Source organism: Andrena cerasifolii, chromosome 8 (genome assembly GCF_050908995.1).
Source record: "Andrena cerasifolii isolate SP2316 chromosome 8, iyAndCera1_principal, whole genome shotgun sequence".
Classification (NCBI taxonomy): Eukaryota; Metazoa; Arthropoda; class Insecta; order Hymenoptera; family Andrenidae; genus Andrena; species Andrena cerasifolii.
Genome location: NC_135125.1, coordinates 7,465,272 through 7,491,875, shown reverse-complemented (window position 1 = coordinate 7,491,875; position 26,604 = coordinate 7,465,272). Strand labels below are relative to the sequence as shown.

Sequence of the window (26,604 nt, the reverse complement as noted above, 5' to 3'; positions counted from 1 at the left end):
CGGCCATTCTCGCATAGCTGAGAACGATCTCGTTCAGACAAGATCAAGAACGGACTCTGCTCGCGTCGATAACATTCCGGAGCCGCTGATATGTACCTAGTGTCGTTGTGGAAAAGGAGAACCCACGGCCGCAAACGTCGCGTGCACGCGCGAGTGAGGTACAGGGTGCTCCCGAGAGGTGGTCCAAAGATTTGCAGGATTTAGGTTCATTGCTTCATTCGAGTGCTTGGTAAATATGGATTCGCAAATGAATTCTGATAGAGTAGACGACGGTTATCTGTTTGAATAGTGTACGCAGTTGTCCCTTTATCTTTCATGATGTGGAAACGGAGGATTATCAGAGATTGCTTTAGGGTATTCATACATGATTATTTTACCGTGTCGTAAAAAGCATTCTGTGCGTCTTCCTTTCGTTTCAGTATGTACCTGACATCTTGATAAGGATTTTTTATTATTTAGGTTAGATGCACTGTTTGTGGTGATTTCGCATGATAAATATTTTGTTTAGTATACCGCTAGAAATATAAGGTTACATTTATTGCTTACACGGGAAAATATTATATTTTTAAGAAGTGGCCAAAACTGGTACAATACCTTAAAGTGGCCACAAGTGGTACATCTATTCGTTTTTGTTAACCTTACAATTGAGAGCTCTACAGTACTAATTTTAATATTTGCTTGTGTCTTTACTCATAAAGTAAATGGCGAAATATCCCACTTGTGATAGATTACTACCTAATCTATGCTGAAACGACGATATTCCGTGAGAATATCGAGTACTACCTTTGGAACAACAGTAGGTACATACAAAGAGTCATCGTGTTCTACCAGTTTGGTCCTTAATCTATCGGTAAAGTAGAATATTCTTCACTTTCATTTACTACTGTCCTAATGACAGGCTAGACCAGTTTTTTTTTTCAATTTTTATTGAAACTTTCAGATATAGTCTCTAACCTATAAAATACAGCTCGATAGGACTCTAAACTCTTTTACTAATTGTAAGTTGCATCAACTCATTAGAATTCTTGCAAAATTGACCACGTCGATCCATGAATTTTAAGTACCAACTTGATTATTCAATCCTAGCACGCCGTGGTCCGGATGAGTACTCGAGTCAGCTGTTCGCTACTTCGACTCGTAATAACGTGGGTGGAAACATAGCCAGGCTAGCTCCACGGTTTACCTGAAAAAGGACATGCCTCGCTCGCGTTTACATCACGCACGGTCTATCGGTGGCCCTACCAGTTTTCATCTGACCCACGAACGAGTCACACATAGAATGGCGCACGCAACGTTCGTGCACGCGGAACAGGGCTCTTTCTCTCTTTCGCTCTTACTGCCCCTCTCTCTTTCTCTGCCTCCTTTTCTTACTTCCTTCCTTCTCCCCGCCTGGCTCCTCGATTTCAGGGCAGCACTTAGAAATCGCGCTCCACGGAGCACCAACAATTATTTACGAAATTGAAAGTGCAAGAAATTTCTTAAAATTCATTTGTTTTAGAACAATCGAATTAATATTCTTAATACATTTTTTTATAATTCTTTTTCAGTTGATTTGAGTAATTTCCAGTAGGACTAGGGTCGGGTTGAAATTCTATGCTATTCTATTCCTGAAGTAATTATTTATTTATTTTCGTATTTTAGTAAAATAATTAGGCATAGAGTAACTCCATGTGCAAAAATAATTTGAAAATGCAGAGTAGAATTTTCTGATCGTAGTCCTTGTTTCTTGAGAAAATCGAGTTTCGAATTAGGAGTCAGCAGAATTTATCAGGAACACGTAAATTGAAGTTGGCGAATAGTTCTCTTCAAATGGGGCTTTATTCTCAAGAAAAATGATTTAAATGTAAACGGTTCTTAGTCAACTAGACTCGCATTTCGTGGATTTTGAAACTTGATTTTCTCAAAAATGATATGAAATTATTTCAGATAAATTTTTAAACTTAACTTCCTCAGAAACGAAGGGTCATATCAAAAAATATTATTCTACATTCTCAATCTATTTCTACACCAGGAATCACCCTATGCCCGATATTACCAGCCCCCATATAAACACGAATCGGACATAATTTCGAGCTTCAATCGCACAAACTCCACCACGCCGCACCGCGCCGCAGAAGAGAACTAAACTATTATTACAAATTCTTCACCCAGGCACCGCTTTAAATCGTTAGAAAATCGTTCCCCAAATCCGAGCCTGCTTCAACCCTCTCCCTACCATTCTTCACTCCCTCTTGGGCCTAACTGTCCACTCGCCGATTGACCAGTTCGTAGCCAAAGTTCGCCTCGCCTGCGTTCGCCTTGCGTCACGTTGCGTGCCTGGCCCCCTGTAAACAATCACGAACACGCGAGAGTGCCCGGAGCCGCCCTGAACGGGAAGATGAGTCAAGAATTTCGTGGTTACTCGCGAAGGTAAATCGGTAGCGATCGCGGAGGATTCGAAGTGCAATATGTCAGGTACGCGAGAACGTTCGGTGATTCGCGCTGCTCCTCGGAACGCCTCGGTGACCTTCGGCGGGCTTCGGCCGTCCTCGGCGGCGCTCGTAACCGGCATCCTCGAGGAGGCGACGCACGACAGATGCCTCGAGGTCCAGTGACAGAATGTTCCGTCGAAATCGGGTAAAATTCGGCTGATCCGCGTGTGATTGTGCGAGGAAACTCGGACGTGTGTCATGCCGGTCACGTGTGCGGATTTTCCCGCGAGGATCGGATAACTGCGCTTCGCCAGGGGGACAGCACGCAAGGTAGCAACGCAGAGTAATGTAAATAAGAAAGGGCGAATTGTTTTTTAAATGCAAAAACTGCGGCAAACGGATGGGACATTTCTGCGCGACCGATACGCTTCCTAACTCTGACTTACGTACGCAAGTTTCGCGACTCCGCGCGTTTGGGAGGGGGGGAAGAATGCAGGATGAAAGTGCGTTCCAGGCAGGCATGAAAAAAGAAAAGAAAATTGAATCGCGCGCTCTCGTCAATGGGACAATAGGAATGCGTTTGTTGCCTATGGCTTGAATTAAAGAATGTATAGTGATGTTTTCAGTATTGGATAGTATATAGGGTAGATGTTGGTACGGTAGTTAAACACAATGTGCCACGTTCGGGCCATGACGAGCTAATCACATGATTTCGCTGGAGTGTCGTGTTGCAACCTTCGTAAAACCGTCCATTGTTTACTGGAAACGTAACAGTAGCGCCTTAGCCGACGTTACAGCGATTTTAAGCTTCGAATTACCCTGATATCAGTCCCGCGATTAAGTGGAACTTTTTGTTACCCTCGCGCGCACGTTGGGTAACGAAGTTTATCAACAATCGCTAGTCCTTATCAAGATACACCGCGAAAAGGCGAACGATCGTTACATCGCCTGTAATAAGGTGGCCTGACGCAATCGGCGAAGGTTGCACGACAATGACATAGTTCTGAACTTACGCGTGGATCGCGGCAAGTGTACACGCGTGCGGACTTGACTCGTGCATTTAATGAGACTCGACTCCTTCGGCAGTGGGAAAATGTTTGCCATTCTTAATTACGAAATAAAGATCAACCATCTATTACACTAGTGCAGAGGCGAAAGTACAAACTGAATCCAAATCTAAATTCTGAATTACCTACAAGACCCTAACCTGTACCACAAAATCTCAGTATAAAAAAAAAAACACCAGCCAAATTTGTCGCTAATAACCTAGAGGCGATGTGAAGTCCATAATTGAAAACAAAAAAGAACAAATTTTTGTCTATTCGACAGTCTTAGCAAAATTTTGTTTTACTACGGACCGTTCTCCGCGGTAATTAAGGATCCCTGTTCATTCGTTACGCCGTAACGGCAGAGAAAGTGTGCTTCCTAATTATTGGATAAGAGAATGCGAGATTCACACCGCTGAACCAGTTTGGCCCATTCATTCTGTCGTCGGTTTTATGCAGATGCTGCAAGTGCAGGTTGCTCGACGCATAGACGGTAGAGATTAATGTAGAAGGGAAACGAGGTGGCAGAAGTCAACTGTACTGACCTCTGCACTTGCCCCCGAAAAAGAATTTGACGGTCGCTTAAAGCGCGAGGCAGGTAACTGTACCGACGCGAGGTGTCTCGTCGCGCGCGATGACGAGCGGATTCGTTTGACCTCCTATCGTGCCTCCCTCGATGGACCAAAAAACCGTTGGTCAACATACGCAACGCGGAGAAAGTCGCAGCACACTTTTTCGTCACCTCCGCAAGCCACTTTACGACCTGAACTGGATACGGACGTGGGTGTCGCGGACGTATACAGTAGAACTCCATTTATCCGAACGAATTTCGCACCGATACCCGGATTACCGAACATGTTGGCTGAGCTCTTATTATCCGAGCCGGGGCCCCGCCACGTGTCACTTATGCGAACTCGTGTGGTCGTTGCACGGAATACATATAAACGTTTCCTTGTGTTTGATCAGTACAACAAAAGGCAGCGTATTCGATCATGTGATGGAAGAGAGAATCAGTGGACTCTTATCTGAACCGCCATGTCCCTACATGTTCGGATAAAAGGAGACCTACTTACCGTTTCTCGAGGGCCGCATCCGTTTGAAGTTTGACGTTGACAGAGATCGTTTGCATCATACGAATATGTCTGCTGGGACGACTCGTTTGATACTTTTAAAGTTTCACAGTTTTATCGGTAGTAAGTAGATTATTTGAATTATATTAAAGAGTTGAAAGAAGAAGAGTTGATTGACGAACGACCAATAAAACTACAAGAAAATAAATGCTTAAAGGCTGTTTTACGGGGTTACCGCGAATATTTTTGTTGTAATATGTTGACTTTGAAATCTCTACACCTCCATCCAGAATAAAACTAATTTCTGCCGGAACACTTCTTTTTATCTTTGACTGCCAAATATTCCCACATGTGCAAATAAGACACATACTGTATAATTGCAGATTTAAGATTTTTCTATTATTAAATAAGGACCTCTTTCACGCGGGGCAGTTCATAAATGTTTATCTTTTATTGAAAATAATTTAGATAACTTAGATTGTTTTTGGAATTTCACGAGGCCTCACTATCGTGTGTAAGGCAAGTGGCAGACACAGTTGTCAGGGTCTCGGCGAGTGGAAGAAAAAATCGCAAGATAATATAGCTTACTTGTGGCTCGAGTGGCTTGCCACTGACTATACTCCGCGATCTATAGAAACATTCAGACAAAAGCATGGAGTATCGTCGCGTCTAGCTACTGTGTAGCTTCGCGATCTAATATAATAAAAGAAAAGCATTTTCAAGAAGCTGTTTTGTATTCTAATTTAAAATATGTTACGACTATCCTTTGTTTATTCATTTATTTACGCATATACTCGTGTCATTTAAGAAGGAACCTGCCGACCGACGAGTTTAGACCGTTTCTGCGCAGATTGACGCTCATTGGTGCCGGGAGAAGCCACTATTGGCTGTACCCCCACCAACGCTTTTTCGGAGCCAATGAGCTCATTCTACATGCGCGAAACGGGTTCCTTCTTAAATGACTGGGAGTATAGTTATGCTCAGTGTACAAATATAAGTTTGTAAATAACCGAATAACGTATTGAATAATGGCACATAATGTTCATAAAGAAAGAACCGTTCTGAATTCGAGATGTGCATCTGCAGTTGCACTTTTAAATGTAAATCCATTTACCTAGATTTCTGATTAATTGCAAATGGCACGGTATGATCGATTACACGACGCTACATAATGGTTGCTCATTTGCAACCGTTGGCATTCAGGGAACGGCGAGTCATCCACACTTTCTAGACGTTACTGAATGAATAATATCCTCCCTGGCAGTCTTGGGGGATTCCATGTGACGTAATGGAATATGAATTTGTCGAGTTGGGAAAATGTTCGGTCTTAAAGTATCTGGCGTCTGTGTCACGTGTACCGGATCCTCTGCATTGGCACGCGAGCCTCGCATTATTGCGTCGTAACTTCTACATTCCGTGTCCGCCGAAACGGCATAGCTCCAAAATTATGTAACTGCGCAAGTCTATGTGACACAATTAATATCGCTAGCAATTGATATCTTAATAACTCGAGGATTTCGCAACTACGTATGCTTATCTACCCTTCTTACGTAACATGTAAGTTTAATATAGAGTTTAATATAGATCTATATAAAAGCTTAGAAACCATAAGAAACTTGGATCTTATCTGTTAGTTATTTTCATTTATTGCGGACAAAAATTGAGCAAAAACTTACCTTCAGAGCGGAGTCATTGAATTTATATACATAGAGTCGTTAAAGAGCAGTGTTCCACTTAGAAGTAATGCAGCCGATCCTGGACTCAGGTCCCTATCAGAAAGGAATAAATAAAAATAGAATAACGCCTCATCCAGAGTTATCTCAACTATTATGGTATCAGTCTTCAGGGAGACGCAAAGGCGCAGCTTCGTCGTCTGAAAAGTACAACATGTTACAGGGATTAAGGAACAACAAGCTATCATTAGAAGAAGTATGATTTACTACGGGGCGCAGCTGATAGATTAAAGGGTGCATTAATCACGCTGGAAGTTATAACGTAGCACAGATTGAAGGAAGTATCTCCAGTCGACCCTGAAATCGAAGATGGAGTATATAGTCCATGGCACAGCTCTGGCGAAGTACTTAGTGTAAGCTTAAGTACTCAATTGGCGTGTGACGAAATACGCGATACTGTAAAGTAGTATAAAGTATCCTCATCAAGCAAGGTACTTCTCTACAAGGGAACACATCGAAGTGACAATCACCGATTTTGATGCGACTTTGGTAGAAAGTAGTCGTTACAAAAATATTTCACACGTATCTTATCTTATCGGCTGAGGTTCACGTTCAAGGGGTGAAAACAGCCCTGAAAGTTGAGGTGCGAGAAACACGTTTGGTCGAATATCTTGGAAACTACTAGAGCTACGAGAACGGTGTAAATGGCAAAATGGTGTATCTTCTAATAAGGAATGCAAACAAATTCCAAACAATTCCGTTTGTTTAAATAATACATTAAAAGAAAACGGATTTTTTTAATCAAAGTCGAACTAAAACTCTGATACGCAAAACCTGTATTAAATACATTCCGCCAATTATATCGTTGCTGGAACGAACACGACGGATCTTTAAATGCAACAGTCGAGCGAGGGCAACTTAAACTGCATTCAGCACAATTTTTGGACATCCCTACTTCGAGGCCTCAGGTTCTAGATGTGCCAAGGTGTTCAAGCGACCTGCGTCTATAACGCCCTTTAACGAATGGTATAAAACACATCTAAATGCACTTGAGTTCATCCTACAAACTGCACCCCCAGCACCACAAGACCCTACAGACCCAGAACACCTCTGTCCCTCGGTACATACACCCCCAGCCTTGAAGCAGTACCACTCAAAGGTTACGTTCCACCCAAGCAAGCAAATAAACAAGCACCGACCAAAAAACTGTCGAATGAGTCTCTACACTCTTAATACCCAGTATCCAAAATCTCTACCACTTTCGTATCCCGTTGCTTTCGCAAGTTCGCTACATCTGTTCCACCCACTGCAATCGCCTAGATATCAGCGTTTCCCAGCTGGTGTTCGGCGAGAAGATACTTTATGGTAGAACTCCTAATTCTTCTGTTTGAATTATAAATAAGTTACTGCGATGCCACGACGAGTTCCGCCAAAGTTTCAGCGAGTTCGGAACGGTTCCGTGGCAAAGTTTAGCTGGGAGACGCTGGTCTAGATGGATTACTTTCCCCGACGGCGAAGAAAACAGCCGAAGGGAAGGACTCCGCGCGTTTCTCGCAGGCCGCCGCGAGTAATTGCAGCGTGTACAGCCGCGAAAATTTGCGGCTTCCTGCGATCTCGCGTCGCCTCCGTAAATTTACTGCCACCGCGGGATTATTGCGCTACCGACGGCGAACCGTTCGCGCGCCTTCCTAGTCGAACGAAAACGACGTTCGCCCTCTTGGCTATTCCTCGCGGGGCGGGCTTCCTCTGCAGTCCCTGTCTCGCTGCGCCGAACCAGTAATTACTTTCGAATAAACCCTCCCTTCTTTCTTGCCCCGCGATCGCGATCTTTGCGCTGCGATGCGAACTTGAGACGTGTCACGCCTTGCTAAATGTAGAACGCCGCAGTGGGAAGTGCGGCGGGCACTCTTGCGCGGTTGAAGACAAATGGTGCTGTAGCTCGTTCCTGCGAAAATATTTCGCTGGTCGTTCTGTGAATTATGTCCAAGAGGGTGTAAAGAGTCTTTGCCTGCAATTGGGAATATGCGTTGATGCAACGGTGCTATGAGAGTATTTACACGAATTCATTTCGGGGAAGCATGCGGGGTGATTATGGATCTTGATTGGCAGAAGAATTCTTCTGGTATCGGGGTGCTTTAATTTAACTTTCGTTCTTCGTTCTTATGAAACCTTTGTCGGTAGTAACCGGGCACAGTAATTGCCGTAGTAATTAACTTGTTTCGCGATGCTTGAGTCACCACTGACCCGAGATATTTATCGGAAGTGGGACGAACGGAGAAGTGTATTTTTCAACCCTCGCTTGTCGCACCTACTTTTTTCGAACGTCGTTGTCACACTGGGTCAATTTGACCCTGCCAATATTCAGTCGGTTGTTTTTTAAAAACTATTTGTTTCGGCTTGCATTTTAGGAATTGCTTGCGAACCAGTGACGCACCTAGAGAAGAGGCTTTGTAAAAGCAAAAGAAAGCTGGATTTTATTCTGAATTTTACTGAATTTGGATTAGAAATATTTTTATCCGTTCAGCTCGGCTCCTCCCGGTGTTAAATCCTGAGTGTTTGCAACTAAAATGCTGTATCAGAGCTGGGCGTTAACTAAGTAAAACATTATTTAAATAACCGGTCGAATGAAAGTTACTTTAACCGAAAAATTCCGAGATGAAGCTCGAACATTGTAGAATATATGCCCATCGTTGAAAGTTGACGTTTAAAGTGTCATCGTGCTTAAAAAAAAATTTGAAGCAATAAGAGTTCCGGCAAAAAGTTTTTTGCTTAAAAAATTGCAGGGTCAATTTAACTCAGTGTGACAACCGAGGGTTAAACGAGTTTACTTAGCGTTGATCCTCTGTATGTTTGCTGTTTGCTTTGCAACTCAATTTTCACCCACTTCCACCAGTCCAATTGTCTTGAATCTTTGTAGGTGCGCGTGGGTGTGATGACGATGCAATTTTTTTTTATAAATAAAAACTCGAAATAAAAAAAAAAGTATAAAAAATCCATAAGCACTAAAAACTGGAAAATAAAAAAATATATTAAAAAGAAACTTAAGTTAAACGATTTTCAAATACACTAAAAATTAAGAAATAATTATTTTCTTGTACCACAATTACGATGATGATGTGTCACTTTAAAGAAAATCGTGGGACCGGATATTTCATAATCGGATACGATTCAATTCAATACAGAATGAATCCTCGAAATAAGGGATGAAATATCCTGCCCCGCGATTTTGTTTAAAGTGACATATCACTATCATATTTGTGGTACCAAAAAAGATTTACTTTTTAGTTTTTACGGCATTTTAAAATCGTTTAACCTAAAATTTTTTTTATATATTTTTCTCTCCCCCCCCCCCCTGGGTGCGCCATTGCTGGAAATAGTCGCGAGAGATAAGATTTAAAAAATATATCACGAAACTTGTTTCACGGGAGTTTAATTTCATGAAAATAATTGAAAACTAATAGAACAGTTAAATAATTCCCTTATGAGATTAAAGTCTCGCGCGAGACACGATATTTTTGTCTCGTCGTGGATTTGCACCTTTTAGGTACAAAAGTATCCAGAGACCTTAAAGTCCTTTTCACGCGAGACACTTTTGTGGCTGGTGACTCGTTTCTACATATTCGCTCTTTTTCTAACTTTCTCCGTCTTTTGTAAAGCGGCATTCCCTCTGCCAAGCGAGCGTATCCAAAATCCGAGTCCTCGGTCACATATGTGCCGCGTGAAGAGGACCCTAATTGCGAAGAAAGGAATCATATCGTTCGGTAAAGATCAGTGGGATACGATGATTTCGGAATGCGTACCGGAACCATTAAAACCGAGTTCGTGAGGTGTCAGGAAGTGGACTCGAAACCGCGCCGTAAATATCGTCGGCACGGTTCCGTTACCTTGAAATGTTCCTTAATTGAAAAGACGCGTTCTCCTTCTCGCCGCGATTAGCATCTCCCGATTTAATTGCACTCTCGAGACTCGCCGATTCGACACACCGACCGAGCGTCGAACCTCGGCGAACTTCTTTTCGTACCGTCGTCGCGGAAAAATCCCATTGCCTTTTTCCTGTCTCGATTTCTCAAACGCAGCGTTTCCATTTCCAAATAACGAACTCGCGAGCGAAGCTAAATAAAAGCTTGTAAAATCAGTTAAGCTTCTTTAATCTTCGACAGTTTAAGAAATAATTCCCTGCGTCCGTTTCCATTGTTTTTAATCAATGAAAATACAAATCGAAGTTATTATACTGGGTAGGTTGCTACGTACTGCAACAGACATTAACAATTTCGGTAGATTTTTAGAGATATTAACAGACTACTATCGATTTTAATGCCTTTCAATGGGGGAAAGAAAATTATGATTTTAAATTCTGATACTCCCGTTTTTCAATTGCGATACAGGTGGGTCGAAATTCATAATAATTCTACAAGGAAATGATTCTACCGGACTTTTAAAAATAAATCGAAATGACGCGATGAGTTTCTTTCCAAACAACAGAAATTCAGAAATGTACTTAGATAAATTGGACTGTTTATCAGACAATGTACATTATAACTTATCTTTCATCAGGCGTTTCATAATTTAAGTCACAGCAATGTTCAAACTGCAATTGCTTAAAATGTAAATTTGATCGTTACCGTATGAAATATCACCTAAACCTATAATTAAACAATTCACGCTGTCGAGTTACCTACAGAATAAATCACACCAACGATCGCATCGCGAGAATTATCCTATCCTTCCCACTGGTTTTAAAGCGTAGAATCACTTTTGCTAGGCCGTGCCACATCCCGTGTAAGAATTTCAAAATGTGTATCGCGAATTAAAGTCAGAATTGAATTCCGCTTTCCGCGCCGACTGCAGCGGGCATTAAAGTCAATATCAGTCTGCGTTCGTTACGCCCGCCAACATATTTGCTTCAGCGATAATGACCCAGTTTGGCAGATTTCCCCCTGCACCGTCATCCCGCGAAGAAACGCGCAGAGCAACGCAGACCTTCGGCCAAGAGCCGAGCAACGAATCCCCATTTTATTTCGGCCGGCTCCCCTTTTCTTTTCTTCTCTTTGCCTGCCTGGCTTACCAGCTCCTACAGGTCAGGTCCTTCCGGTCCTCGCGCTGTCTACACCTGGACGAATTCCAGCGGTTCCTCCGGAGTCAACCTTCGAGACTTTCCCCCTCGCGGAACAAAGGGAAGGCCCTCGGCTCTCTCGTCATTCGCATTGTCCCTCTTTCGGTCGTGGTGAACTTGCGTCGGCTGGGGACTTGATTTCAGGAATCCTAGACTTTCGCTCGCGTAGAACGTAGGTAGGGGAGACCGGGGTTAAAAGTTGCGATTTCGATAAAACATAAAAAAATGACTGGAAAATAATGTACTTATTCTCTTCGCTATCGACTAATTTCTTGTTAAATTTATTATATCTTCTGATTTTAAGCTTGTGTTTAATATGTTGTAATAGGTTTTCCATAGAAAGTAATTTATTTGTGGCTGATCGGGGCGGAACTTCTTACCCCTATATGGGGCAAGTTGTTATCGCATTGGGGTAAGTTGTTACTAACAAAGGAAGATCTCGAAGCCGAAAATTCAAAGAATTCTGAAACTTCGTGAATATATAGGGGATTTCCTCCTGATTGCAACGCAATTTTTCTTTGCTGCTCAAATTCACTGGAAGCAGGTGAAATTAACCCCCAATAATTCGGCTGTTCTCCGATTTTGTGGTATAACTCGCGAAATGTAAGGGATAGAAAAAAAGTTTCGAGACAAAAGTTACTTCTTTTAATTAGATCTAGCATTTGGTAAAAAAAAAAAATTATACAGTTCACGAGTTATAACAGAAAATCGGAAAATAACCGGATTTTCAGGGGTAATTTAAAGTACAACGCTCTTTTTATTTTGAAGATAGAGCCGTCGGAACAACTTACCCCCGGAACTTTTAGCCGCGACCTCCCCTACTCTAAGTCCACTTTATCGTCGAGGGAACCGAAAGATCCCATCGATTTGATATTTATTTTGGGGAAGGGATGGTCTTTTCCCTTTACGACTAAACGAAGAAGAATGTTAGAATCACAAAGTGTGGATGTAGAGTTTGAAATGGCAAGCGGACGTACTGATAAGTAGAAAATAGAGGTGTAGTTAAATAAAATGTTAACAAGTTTGCAATTGCAATTTTTTGGAATTTAAGGGGCGTTCCTCTGTGAGTGTTGTCAAAATTTAACGGTTTTCATGATTTTTTTTTAAGTGATACATATGAGCGTAGTTTTTGAAATTTTATCTTCGCCAGTAGGGGCGTTAAACGCGTTTAAAGTTGTCAGGGACTTGGAGCGCTCGCCGCGAGGGGTGTACAAAAAGGGCTGTACAAGCCACGATCCTTGAAATCTCTCTTCTAGAATTTAACAGTACATTCTCAAATATGAAAATCGATTTTCTTTTTAGGTTTCACATCAGGGTGGCCCTTCGTTATACACCTCGAATTTTTTTCCGCATTTCTTTGTTCCGCCCTCTAGAATGGTTCCATTTCATAAAAGAATAATCCCTGTAAAAGTTCATTACAATCAGATAGCAGGAAAGTGTGCCGACCAAGCCTTAAAGTTTAGAACTCATCAATGGTTTGGAGTTAAAGAATTTCTCAAAAATGGTAAGCCCTATCGAAATTTTGTTGAAACAATATTAAAAGAGCATTAAATTATCTACAATTTCGGTATATACAATTTTCTCGTGCTTCCAACCATTTGTTAGATAATGGCGCTTGACTATAGAGAGGCCCGCGCTACGTTTTCAAATATTCGCCATTCCTCCAAAAATCTATTTTTTTTTTCGAAATCTTGGGTACCTACTTCTCCAGTATTTAGCGCGTAGGTGACAAAACTCTTTCCTTTTTGTTCTTAGTCTTTTTTCATTCGTGATACGATAACGTTAAATAATTAGTGAAGCCACAAGAGTCAAGTTCACGTGATTCGAACCCTGAGCTGTTAGGACGGGTCAAGAATGACCCAGTCATTCGCGCTAAGCCTAGCTACTTCAGCTAATGGAGGTTTGATTGTATCCGCGACCTAACATTAATACCGGTCCTCCCTAACCAACCAACTATCTGTTTCAGATGGACACCGAGGTGCGGACACTCAAGCAAGAGTTGGTTCGTACCCAGGAGGCCTTGAAGGCGGCCACGAGGAGGTGCCGGGATCTGGTGAAGGAGCTGGACAATCGCACCGCGAGCCATGAATCCGACAGAACACTTCGGGACCAGCAACTGTCGTGGATACTTCGCGCTCTCCTCGGGGTGGAGGCGCGGCTCAAGCAGGAGCAGAAGTCCATCAGGCAGCTGCTCTGCGAGAAGGACAACGTGATCCGGAACCAGCAGCTAGAGATCGCGAGGCTCAGGCGTTACACGAAGAACTACATCAAATGCAAACGCGAGCAGACGCTTGGCCAGCCCTCGATGAAGATCGAGACCACCACCGACATCGAGAAGAGAGATCTGCATGCGACCAACGTCGAGGTAATCCCTTCGCTCTGAAATGTTTTGGTAAAATGGTTGGGGTTGGTAGAAGAAATATTCTTTGGAGAACAACTGCGTAGGCAACATAAAGTCTCTATGCGCGACAAGAATTAGTGATATTGCTAAAATTATCAAGGGGACGATGAATCGAAGGGATAGTCTTTTTACAGCGTCACGGTATCAAGTATAACGTGGAATTGATCGGACGTAGAGACTTGGAAACATATATTAGACCCAGAGCAATTGAGTAGCTTTGCATTTCACGATTTTAGGCAGACTCCAGGCAAGACAGCAGCCTCAGCAAGGACATCCAGAAGCTGAAGTGCGAGATAATCGCGAAGCTGAGCCCCTCGGGAGTGCCGGCCGCGCTCCAGGACAGAGGAGTGAAGAAGACCCACAGCTTCGCTGGCAGCGATATCTCGAAGGCGAGCCTGACGAGTAGCGAGAACACGGACGTCTCTATTATCACCACCACCACGGAGGGCAGCCCTTCGTTGCTCAGCACCGAGGGTTTCTGCGAAGGTGAAAGCACAGACGTCTCTCCCGGCTCGACGCTGAACAAATCCAACAGGTGCACGCCCACGATGGTTACCGACAGCGAGAACGAGACGACGATGATCTTCGACGGCGACAACGACGAGGAGGCCCCCATGGCCATGGGGAGCGGCCCTAAGGTGGCCAAGAAGAAGGCGGGCATCGGTAGGTCGAAGACACAGAAAGCGTGCAAAGACGCTGATGCGATCGAAGCTACCAGCATCGCTAGAACGGAGAGCAAAGACGACGGGATGGACTGCAACTTTGCCTCGGAGGACGAGGAGAAAGAGCAAGAGCCTATTTACGTTAACGCTTGCAACGAAGCCAACATCTCGAGGAACCTGGAGCACGCCGAGGACAATGCGACCACGGAGGTGTCGAAGACAAGCGAAGATTATAGTAATAATAATAGTAAAGACGATGACAAGAATGCTGTGAACAATAACGACAACAGTGTGTAAGTATCACTAGGTTTCGCTGCTCTTTAGACACTCGTTGCTAAGAAACGATGGACACTTTATTCCGTAGCTGGGACCTCGACTAAGATTGTAGTTAAGAAAGTTAATCTCCAAGTCCCATTAGCATATGATTGCCCAACAGCCGTTTTGATCTGTAACATCCATAGCCGTCTCTTATAGATTTTTGTGCGCTGAAAACGAATCCGCAAACCGTTTGTCGTCATCGCCCTCGGTTTTCGAAAAATCCGACTTTCAAGAATAATATAAATTTTCAACTTTCAACATCTTCTGTGTTCAAACTGTAATAGTTATTCGGTTGCTTGTTGCGTCAAATTATTCTATGAACCCTCGCGAACACAACGATATAAGTTATTATTGAATTATAAACATTTAAATATGTTTAACCCTTTCATTACGGCGTACATTTCCACGAAAGTGCTTTCTTTCTGTTTTATTTATTTTTTTTTTTTAAACTACCGTTGATGCCATCTAAAGTCGGCGCTCGTACACACAGGTCGTCGCGTGGATGCCATATAATGTCGGAGCTAGTATCGAAAGGGTTAAACAACGTTCAAAGGGAGAAGGACACCCGAAATTCACCAATTTTTGCAGATATCTTTTTATATATTTCAAAAACTAAGGGTCTAGGAAAATATCTGACCACTCCACGCGATGCAGCAGACATTTTCCCTCCGGAAACCATCAACAGAAGTGGCAAAACACCTTTTGTTTACAATACAGAAACGAAAGAGTTTCGCAAAACGCGCGGCGCGGACAGTTATTAGGAACAACTATTAGGAACTCCTTATTTTGCTAATATTTCTGCCAGCTACGCCCAGATATATCTAACAATTTTAATTTTAGACTCTTGAGTGTTAAATTGATTTGCTTATTTGTATGCTGCTATCTCTAGTTTCTAACACGGATAGAGGATCTTATCAGCTCGTAACAGATAGACTCTCAGTGACTAATTAAATAAACTGAAATCACTGTTTGATACACCATTGCAGGCCCCCCAGAATGGAAATCGAGGAGCAGAGTATAGAAGAGACCAGCGGGAACTGGTACAGCGATCCTGACGAGGACAGAGTGAACGACGACGTATTCAGGCACAGCACGTATCGACCAAATAGCAACCACAATTCCGTTCTGGAATGCGTGAACCAGATCCTTCTGAGGGACATGGAGGAGGAGGAGAGCATCCTCTCCGTGCCGAGGAGGTTTAAGCATCGAGGAAGGATCGTGCGATTTCAGCCAGCTAGGCTGTCCGACATCGAGTCGGTAGGTTCCGAGATGGAGAGGAAGAACTCCGAAGAAGCTATCGTGGAGAAGGAGGTGTCGAGCGGCGAGTTCAACGACATCCCTCCTAGTAGCTTCGAAGCCACCGCGACAGAGGATGAATTCGGTATGAGCCTTACCCAGACAGCCTCCTCGAGCGTTACCACCAAAATTAGCAGCCACGAGTCCAGCCTGGAGGAAGAGCCAGAGGAATCGAAGGCGATTCCGATCGTAATCATAGAGCCAAAGGTAGAAGTGGAGGAGACGAGGGTATTCCCCTCGTCGCAAACGGCGCAGAAAACGAAGGCGTCGATCGGCGCAACGAATCCACCGTTGAAGCTGGAGAGAATCGAAGAGAAGACCTGCCTGCAAATGTCCACGAAGGGACTGACCATAGCGAAGAATCTTGACTACGAGGACATCGAGTCGCTGCCAGAGATAATATCGCCACCCCCGAAAACCCCGCCAGCGTTGCCGCCTAAGCCGCAGTTCAAGAACAACACGTTGATCCTGAAGAAAATACCTAGTCCCTCGTTCCTGATCGACGAGACGCGTAAGAAGCAGCCGCTGCTCGAGTCCAGCTCCTCCGAGCACAGTAAAAAGATCCTCGGCTTTATATCCTCCCCGTTGAAGTCGGCGGGGATCAGCTTGACGTCGGCCAGGAGCCTGAACTTCGACGAGGCCGTGAACAAAGCAGCGGGGACCAACGAGGAAGGGAACTTCTGGAAGAACAGGTTCAACAACGTTCGTTCCTCCTTCCAGACGCGGCAGGGCCACGAAACTGTCGGGGAGCAGACGAGGAAGCTGCCGCGAGTCACCAACATCGTTCGCCACTTCGAAGAGTTCAAGATCGGCGGCTATCCCGAGGATCAGGCGAAAGAGCGGAACAAAACGAAGGAGAAGCACGTTCATCCGGAGTTCGACCAAGAGTTCGACATCAGGCAGAACTTCGAGGAGTTCAATCTCGACGAGTGCGACCTGTCGGACGATCCAGATCGACCCGAGGGCGACGGTTCGGAGAGACTCGGCAACCTTAGAGCCACGGTCAGTCAAAACGAGAAAACTGCCGCAACCAAAGACAATAATAATGTTCCTCTTGCTGCGACCAATTCGAGTAGTGGCTACGATCACTTCCTGGAAGCAACGGGTCTTAGCAATAAATCTATACTGACGCCCTCGAGGTTGCTGAGCAACCACAAGAGCATGCTGAAGCCGAAAGACGTGAAGTATAAGAATAAAATCAAAGCAACCGCGGTGCTGGAGAAGCACGGTGTCTCCGCGACTAACAGCACCACTCATGTTAGACATTGGACCGGGCCGTTTGTCTGACGGCTGGCCCAAGTCTTCCCGACGGGCTTGTTTCGTCAAGAAGCTTGTGACGAAGAAACATGATTTTAAGGTAGTTACTCTTGTGCATGTTGAAAGATTAATCATGAGAACAAAACAGGAGTTTATGACTGTGAGTGTTCGAGGTCGTGATTAAAACGCGCCTTGACCATACTTAAACACGTTGTAATATGTAATGTGTAAATTATTATTAATATTCTCCTCTTAATGCAATGTCTTTTCACAGATTTCTTTTTGTTACGCGATAGATGGAGGAACGTAGGAATTAATTTATTTATAACAGCTTCCAATTTGAAAAATATCTCGACGCGTTGTATATTTTAATAAAATATTTCTTACATATTTATGGCTACACTAATGGATAAAACAATAAACGAAGTAATTCGTAGCGATGTATATTAGCTAGCTTCTCATTGCTGTGAAATCCGCGGCTAAACTCGTTTACCGCTGGAGCTAATATTTTTATTGTGGGAACGTTTTTGTTCTGTTGTTTTCTACACCGTGCAGAATCGAAAGTTTAAGATTGACGAGTTCACGGAACTTGTATTTCATTATCAAGCAGAAGATGCGTTTATCCTTCGATTATTCTGTGGTTCTACATTAACCCGTAATTACATTCTGATCAGTGTCGTTTCGTTATACCGTCAAATTTTAAATAGCATTGCTCCTCTGTACAGTGTTACCTTTAGATACGCGCAAGCTTTCAATTTCAATTCCCGCCCCTGCGCAGTTCGAGAAGTTTCACGCGTGTAATTACGGGTTAATCGTTCATCGATACAAGCAGCATGAAAGCAAAATATATACGCTCCTTAAAAGTACTGTACGCTAGTGAATATACGAGTTGGCAGAAGTGAACACGAGGATAAAAGTGAAAATGTACTTGTTTTTCTTCTTTTTTGTTGGAAATAAAATTTAAAGATGACTTTATTGAAAGAATCTCGCATTTGATTAAGAAATAGGAATACACCAGTACAATAGTAAATATTCTGTAATGATTTATAAACAACTAGAACATATAATACAATTATATATAACTTCTACTATCTATAAAAATACAACGCAACTCTATAAAAATACAATGCTAATTGTCACTAGTATCAAAATCTAAATAGGACATGGAAGAAGAAAGTATATCGGAAAATGGACATTAAATTCGAACATCTCACCGGTACATGTTAAAAGGATATTCCATTTTCGTGGGTTAGTATGAATCACTCGTTCAGGCACTCTATTACACTTGGCTAGTGCTATATTATCAATACAAATGTATAGATATAGCTGCAAAAATTGCATGAAGAATCACACAATTAGTTTGGCACAGTGGTTTCTTCAAGTTTCTCTTTCCGCGCGGAAATCATAATGGAACTGTAACAAGCGAAATATATCGTAAGAATATCCTCGTAATATTCGAGCATTAGAAACACCAATTCAAATCTTCATCTCACCTCCTTGTCTAAGTCTTTCTGAGTCCAGACTCTGACCACAGGAAGTTTATCCTGTAAATGGTTAAACCGTCAAAAGAAATAAGCACAAGTCGCTTCTTTTTTTTTTTTTTTACACAAGGTCATCGTAAAGGTTACTTACAGTAGAGGCGTCAGAATGAACACTAAGACGTGGGTTAAGGACGAATGGAACTCCATCCAAATCGGAAGATCCTGGCAATGTACCATAAATCGATGTGGATCCAACAACTGACGATGTCGGTGGTTGCGGGGCAGGTCTTGTAGGCCTGATTCTTGCACTAGGGCTTAAAATTTCATAATCTCTGTCACTAGATTCGTCCAGGTCTTTCCCCGCATTTCCTCCAATTTGTGGATAAATACCATTTGTCGGTTTTGGTGAAAACTTTGGTTTCGGTGGCCTTTGAGGAGGTATCTTATGAGGCGTTCCGTTCGATGGATTCGGAGATGCGTTTTGAAGTAAACTACGAATGGAAAATCAAGTAATGACAACCGGCAAATGTGTTAAAAAAAAAGTCTTACCCAGGTGCAATCCGATTCTTACTTTATATTAACATACGACGAGCTGGAATTCCCATTTGCGATATCCACAGTTTTGTAGCAAACGCAAACTCCGTTTATGACACTGAAAGGTTGCAATTTCAAGCATGAGTAACGGAGCAAACTGGCGCGATACTTTTATAAAAGTTCGATGGCTTTTGCACGCACCCAGCAGCGAAGAAACCGTCCGGGGCCATTCGGGACGTGAAACCCTTGTGCATAACCCTACTACATATAATGATATCCGTAACTGCTTTCGAGCATAAATCCTTATTTCTAATCTTATAGCACAGTTGTTTCTTTCTCCATGCCTTCTGCACTAAAATTCATTATCACAATGTACTAAATGAAACTGGCCTTTCCAGTAAGCAATGTTCCGATCAATATTACGTATGCTCACTTGAATCTACAGTATAAGAAATCATGCTATGCCCCTCTGGAGGAGGATCTCGTTCGTTAATCACCGCTATGTCCTCGACCACGCAATTCGGTAACCCTTCGGTCTTCGAGAAGCATATGTATCTGCCTTTCTTTTTAATGAATAGTCCGGTTTCTCTCCATAAGTCGGCGTCTGTATCTTGATCGTACGTTCTCGACACCTGTGCGAGCAACGATGACTCGGTGTCGATTAAATAATTCACGGCGATAAGATTTATTTAGAGTAGTCCAGAGCGTGAAGTCTAATAGAATTTAGAACTGACTTACCACTGTGAAGTTCGCTGGACACTTATCTACATCCTCGACGACGCTTATGGCCGTGATCGGCCTGTCGTCAGGTAGCACAGATGACAATTGATGGACCAACATTTTGTTGCAATTAGTCTTTTTAGACATTTTTGCAACCCTGTTAAAAGTACATTTACATCTGAGGTTTGCTCGTAACACGTGCTAACTAATGCATGCAAGTCGGCTAGGATCTTAGTACGAACTGTAATGAAAATTAGTAACTATCATTTATCACTTGATAGATAAGATATCATTGTTTCGACGCTAAAATCGCAAAACTGCGATCCTGGATCTAAGCTAGATGCATGATTTTGTTTGTTTGTCATAACAGTGTACCGTGGTAAAGTTTCTGAAGTTAATTATGTTTTTGCAGTTTCAGAGGTTTATCATTGGAACAACGATTATGTGTGATTAAAAATCCTGAGGACTGATAGAACGCCTACTTAACTTGCAAATAATATTTTCGGCTTACAATTGATTTCACGTAAATACTTCGACCAGACTATAACAGCGGATGTCGCGAAATCGTGGAAAAACTTGATTAACGTAAGGCATATGCTCCGAGTATATTTATCACAGTGTATCACCAGAGTACAAAGAATGTACCGCTTGCCTCTCTACTTTATCTTAACGACCCATATCTCAATCGATAAAAAATACAATACACGATGCAGTAGCAATCACGGTGTAATGGACTATATTCTTTAATTTTTTGCAAAGCGAAGGTAGTTTCGAAGCGCGACGAGAATAAATTAACTAAGCGAGTGCAGTTCTATTTATACGGCGCAATGTGGTTGAATTTTCGAAATATTCGCGGCAGGGAGCTGGCAGTTTCATCATTCGCTGATATAATCCGCACTATTCTGCATTTTTTTCGATCAGCTTACCTCCGTGAATATCGCGCGATAAAAATTTTACAAGCTCTGCATGTTTGCCCTAGTGCTTATCGGCGTGCTTTAATTAACTGGTCAATTAATACACTGCGGAATAACACGCGAAATTTCGGTCGAGGCGCGATTGGCTCGCGTTCTCTTGGCCACGCAATCTTATCCTTCGGGAGACTCATTCGTAATAGAGCGAAGATGCTCTAACGCTTACGAATAAACAGAGAGAAGGGAAATAAGTGACGGAAGAGGAGGGTGGGAGTGAAATAACGATAGAGAAGGGGAAGATAGTGGCAAGAGGGACAGAGAAACGTATATAAAGGGTGTCTCACGTGTGGTGTTACAAACTGTTTTCTTTGAAACCGTTAAAGGCCGTCGCGCATTTTGGCGAAGCGCGGCGAAGTGAATAAGAATTAACTATCGCTGCGCCTCGGTCATCAATTGTTTATAAACTTTTCTCTTCTCCAAAATGCGCGACGGCCTTGAATGTCTTACTTTTGCAACTGAGCAATCCATTAAATGGTTGAAACAGTGTTTATGTACTTATATATATTTATTATTAGATCGATATTAGATCGTGATTGAAGCTACATGCGATTCACAAGCCGACGATATTTTGTATTAACTTCCTCTATGGTACATCCATTTTTGCATTCTTCGATAGCATTCCCTTGTTTTAAAAATGAGCAAATGGCTTTCTGATATTTTGTTAGTTTCGGATGATTAAAGAAATTTGTACAGATACTTAATTTCGCGAATAAACCTTTAGAAGTACAGGTACACTATTTTAAGCGCTTACTAAAAGGATTAGCAACCAATTAACACCTTAGCCCCGAATCCATCACTTATTTTTAACCAAGAAAAGCATAAAAACATACTCGTTTCGGAAAGGATAATCCAGAAATATGATCACTTGTATACCATTTCATTTAAAAAAGAATGCAGTCACAGCTTCCTCGAGATATCCCAGCGACGGTACCACTTCACAGAAAAAAAGGCTTCAACGAACTTGGAAACGAAAGAAAATGTTGTCCCAAACAGAAACGCTTGTAACACTTTTACATGAAACACCCTGTATATATGAGTTATCAATTGTTCGCCACTATAGACTGTCGCCTATTCAGGTACGTAGTTATTTACTAATGAACGGTATTAGAGAAAATTCCGATAAGATAAGTATTTCTGCTCGCAAACACTGCTACTCGTGAGAAGAGCTTTTCTTCTCTTGCTCCTTCGTTAAACGTTTTAACTAAATTGATATCAATGACATCACTTGTACCACCACCACCACCACCGAGATGACTACCATCTTAACTGACTAGGGTAGTTGTGTTCAATAAGCTAACCTCTGTTTCCGTTCCTTTCACGCCGTGAAACCTTACGGCGTTCCTTCGTCCGTTCCTGCACTATTCACTTCTGCCGGATGTTGATTCGATCGTTTATACACTGGCCGAGTTCGAACCACGTTAATCCGTCGTTTCCCAAGCGATAAGAAAGTGGACGAGAACCGTACGCCACCCCTTCATCAGCATTCTTACTGCGAGGCGCTTCTGTGCAAGATCTTTAACACAATTTCAACGCACAACGTTGTAACACTTTCCCAAGCCGTGGCCATGACACTAGAGTTTGATCCTGAAACTAAAGAAACAGCATGGCGGCTTGTTTATCATGGTTTAACGTTCCAGTCTTTCTGTTGGTGTACGTTTACATTTTAGACTGTCTTTCGAGGAATGCGAATATTATACGGTTAAAGAGACTTTGTGAAGGAAGCTGACGTCATAGACATTTGGAATTCCGTATTTTTAATTGTTGGGAAGGGGAAGATTATAGATGGCACTGCGATGTTTGCAGTGGAAACGCTTGGGCCAGCTAGGGTAATGCATTCTTGTCATTTGAGTGCATTGAACAGCATTGGAGTAGCGGCGTCGAGTGGCATCGAATAGCGTCGGATATGGACATGGGTAATTATGAATGTGTCACTGAGTATTGCAAGGTAAAATATGGATAAAGTACTGAATATTGCTAAAAAAAATATAAACATGCCACTGAGTATTGTAAAAGTAAAAGATGGATATGTAACTGTGTATTATACAGGAAAATATGGGTATGTTATTATATAATTTTTTTCTGAGCCTGTAATGAAAATTAAAAAAAAACCCGTTTGTAGATTGAAGTTGTACACATGCTGAAAATTTCATCTAAATCGGTTAACGTTGCTCTGAGCCACACACGTTTACAGATCGCAGAATAAGGGCGAAAATCGTGAAATTCTGTAATAATATAAGGTAATAATGTAAAGTATGGTGGGTATAATTAATGCCGTTCGAATACTTTTGTGACCCTGTTTCGTTACATCTTTGTAATAAATGTTTCATAACTTCTACAAATATTATCCGATTCATTTCAAATTTGATACATATAATCTGAATACTTGTATCTTATAGTAGTTACAACATTACTTTTAGAACTTAAGTCTAACATGTATAGTTTTATTATTTACAGTTTTAATAGCGAGCGTTCGAATACATTCGTGGCTCACTGTACATGTATTTATAATTAACTATTGCATTAGTGGAAACAATTTATTCTCTTTGAAAAATGTGGATACCACTACATGATGTAAAATGAAATATGGATATGGTTACAAATATTGCTAAATAAAATATGGAATACGTCACTGAGTATTGCAAAGTAAAATATGGATAAGTACTAAAGTACTGAATATTGCTAAAAAAAATATAAATATGCCACTGAGTATTGTAAAGGTAAAATATGGATAAGTACTAAAGTACTGAATATTGCTAAAAAAAAATATAAATATGCCACTGAGTATTGTAAAAGTAAAATGTGGATATGTAACTGTGTATTATACAGGAAAATATGGGTATGTTATTAAGTATTGCAAACTAAAATATGGATATAATGCAGAGTATTGCTATCTTAAAATATTTCTTTTCCAAAGATATGGATGTGTTACTGAGCAGTGCATAATGAAACATGAATATGACATTCAGTTTGTCAATTTTAATTCTGCGTTTCAGTTAATATTACTGTTTTCAAAATGGATGCTTGTCTAAAGATATATGGATATAAATAAAATTTCTTTATTCTTGCTTTCACATATTACAGTGTTCATACTGTAATGTTTATGAAAATAATTTAATTTTTACAGACTCTGTTCTTTTAAACATATAAAAATATAGTTGCTATAAAGTTAAAAGTAGTTTTTGTCACAGTGGAAAGCTATATCTATGTCTATCTTTACGTATTAATTGTACTATGACAAAAGTGCTGTATTAATAATTACTTTTAATTTTGTTTTCAGGAATACTGGAAGATGTTCAAGAAAATTATACATAATTTATATATTTAATTTTTCTTTTAGTATTATCGTGACGCCTATTACATCTCCGGTTGCAGATGTTGAAATCAGTTTAGAGCCGAAGGATTTACCTGGATACCGAATACAACTGCAACAGCAAGCAGCAGGAAAATCATGTCTACCTAAAACTTATTATTTTCCGTTAGAAAGCAATAGATATACCTGTATTTCTGAATAATTATATTTTATAACCCTCTGTAATTATATTATGATATGTAATTAAAAGTAATGACATAATATAAATATATTTATCCTCAAATTGTTGCTGTTAATAACTATTAATTCTAAAGAATATAATTGCGAACAGGGCCGGCGCGAGGATGGTTGGCGCACTTATGCAAGATAATTTTTGGCGCCGCCAAATTTTTGCACCTGTTTTCTATTTAATATGTTTTGTCTTTACGATGTACAATAAAAAAAAAATACATTTATATTTTGTTTACGTGGGAGTTAGATTCCTTTATTATTAAGTGTGCGATATAGTTTTTTAGCACCCCCTTCGGTTGGCGGATATACAAATTTGTTTATTTATTTATTCGTAATCAAAGGTTCTAATCCTCTTCCGTGAGCACTGCAGATCATTATGCAATGATTCTAAAAAATAAGATTATTTATTTAACAAACAATCTGCGTCGCATTATTTTAGTTTCATATTCTTCATTACTTTGAAATGAAAAATTCGATTGCGGGCAAATCTTCCCAATTGCATTTGAATTTAAACTGCGCTCAATTACGCGCGCTGCATCATTAACAGTGACACCTACAGTACAAATTATCAAGTATGATCCTCTGTTTATTCCTTTACTTTTAAGGGGGTAGACACGTCACGTGACCTGGCCGATTCGGCAGGTCGGTATTAAAGCATTTTTTACTGCACAGAAATGGTAATACCGATAGATCGACGATTACCCGGTGAACGCGAGAGGGAGCTGTTGGCTATTTCTGTATTCTATTCTGAATAAGGAAAGAAATTCTCAGCTGTTCCGATGTACTCATAAAAATTTAAACGGAAAGTCGGCTGGTACTGTAAACGTAGAAAATTCATTGTACATTTTAATTACTTGAAATGTGCTTATGCTACAGTATTCTACGTTAGCAGTAAGGAATTCTAAGTGAAAAGGGAAAATAGATGAGGGAATGTCCCCAGAAAATGAAATTTGTTAGGTTAGACATTTTTTTATTAGCAAAGCACCGAAACAGAACATGAAATACACTTATTACACGTCCTCTGCAGAAAGCAGTTATCAACAAACATTATATATACAAAATTGTATTGAATGTTGAATTGGGCTAGTGAAAATGCGCAGACTGATTATTATGTGGTGATTATTATGTGGTCGGCTCCTCGAAGTGACAGAAAATATAACCTAAATATATGCTATATGACAACAAATGTTTAGTGGCTATTTCAGCTTCAAAGGCATCGCCTTAAAGTAGCGAACAAGAGCTACGCCTTTCATGGGCCTTTAAACAGTTCTCGGTTAATGTGATGCTTTTGAAAGACTCGAAGCTTGTAATTTCTGAATAGTATTCCATGGGCACTAGTTGCAAAATTTTCTTCAATATCGACTTATTAACAAAGGAAATCTATGGTATTCTTAAGGAAATACCATAGATATTTGAAATTTGGATAGGAATATGTAAAAGGTATTTCTGAATAATAATACAGTTTGTTTCAAGTTTCTTTCAATATATTTGCATAAAAGGCCTTTACAGTGTTACAATAAAGTATAAGGTATATAAAGTCACTATTTTCTTGTGATTACTATCAAGGTTTCCATCATTCCGCCGAAATATTCCGAAGTTAAAACCTGTAAGAAGAAAAATATTTTTAGTAACATGACTTGTCTATTATTGAAAATGGGAGAAACGTTACAACATTTTGTCACGTATGAAAATATATTAGTAAAGGGAATAATTTTATTGTGCAACATGTTGATTGAAATTAGTCGTTTTAGATTTTATATGTTTCCGGTAAGATTTAATATTAATTCCTACCACTCGTAGCACTGTAATCTTATTTTAGAATAAGTCGGTAACGTTGGGTGCGACACGAGCAGCGGCCAAATCAGCAACTACGTACTCTGAAATCTGTTGAAATGCTGTGCGTGTGTGCCGTGCTTGAACATGTGTGACATATTTAGAGTTTAGAGTGTGCCGATGCGATGTAACTAATCTGACATACTGTAACTAGAGCGATTATTAATCGTGTATATTTCTGTTTTACAGGTAAGCAATTTTTACATAAAAGACGTTAAACCGGCTGCATTTTCGACTGCGTTCATTGAGATGAAATTTGCACAAGCTACTGCTTCAG

General features: G+C 41.1%; 2 protein-coding genes across 14 annotated transcripts in view; one reads left to right on the top strand and one right to left on the bottom strand.

The window, feature by feature from the left end:
* Positions 1–17,637, top strand: part of LOC143372044 (uncharacterized) — a 70,252-nt gene extending 52,615 nt beyond the window's left edge. For 4 of the 6 annotated variants that reach the window (XM_076817857.1, XM_076817858.1, XM_076817862.1 and 1 more), the window contains exons 2-4: positions 13,280–13,678; positions 13,951–14,669; positions 15,681–17,637. In XM_076817857.1, the coding sequence (XP_076673972.1) occupies positions 13,280–13,678; positions 13,951–14,669; positions 15,681–17,277 (2,715 nt within the window). In that variant the 3' untranslated portion in view covers positions 17,278–17,637. Of the gene's footprint in view, positions 1–2,026; positions 2,742–12,799; positions 12,818–13,279; positions 13,679–13,950; positions 14,670–15,680 lie in introns of those variants that run through there. The other 2 variants (XM_076817861.1, XM_076817860.1) reach the window with 2 other exon arrangements.
* A 640-nt stretch (positions 17,638–18,277) lies between these two features.
* Mvb12 (multivesicular body subunit 12-like Mvb12) lies at positions 18,278–22,520 on the bottom strand. 8 transcript variants are annotated; one of them, XM_076817879.1, is made up of 9 exons: positions 21,827–22,132; positions 20,001–20,139; positions 19,696–19,894; positions 19,464–19,614; positions 19,300–19,380; positions 19,119–19,219; positions 18,880–19,042; positions 18,741–18,791; positions 18,278–18,660 (listed from the first exon to the last, which is right to left on the bottom strand). In XM_076817879.1, exons 1-8 carry the CDS (start codon positions 21,832–21,834, stop codon positions 18,749–18,751), a joined length of 885 nt encoding a protein of 294 aa, XP_076673994.1. In that variant the 5' UTR covers positions 21,835–22,132; the 3' UTR covers positions 18,278–18,660; positions 18,741–18,748. The 8 variants fall into 8 exon arrangements, with proteins under 8 accessions (XP_076673994.1, XP_076673988.1, XP_076673990.1 ...); XM_076817873.1 differs by lacking the exon at positions 21,827–22,132 and adding an exon at positions 22,252–22,520 and having other exon boundaries at positions 18,880–19,219; positions 20,001–20,223; XM_076817875.1 differs by lacking the exon at positions 21,827–22,132 and adding an exon at positions 22,252–22,520 and having other exon boundaries at positions 18,880–19,219.
* Between the last annotated feature and the right edge of the window lie 4,084 nt (positions 22,521–26,604).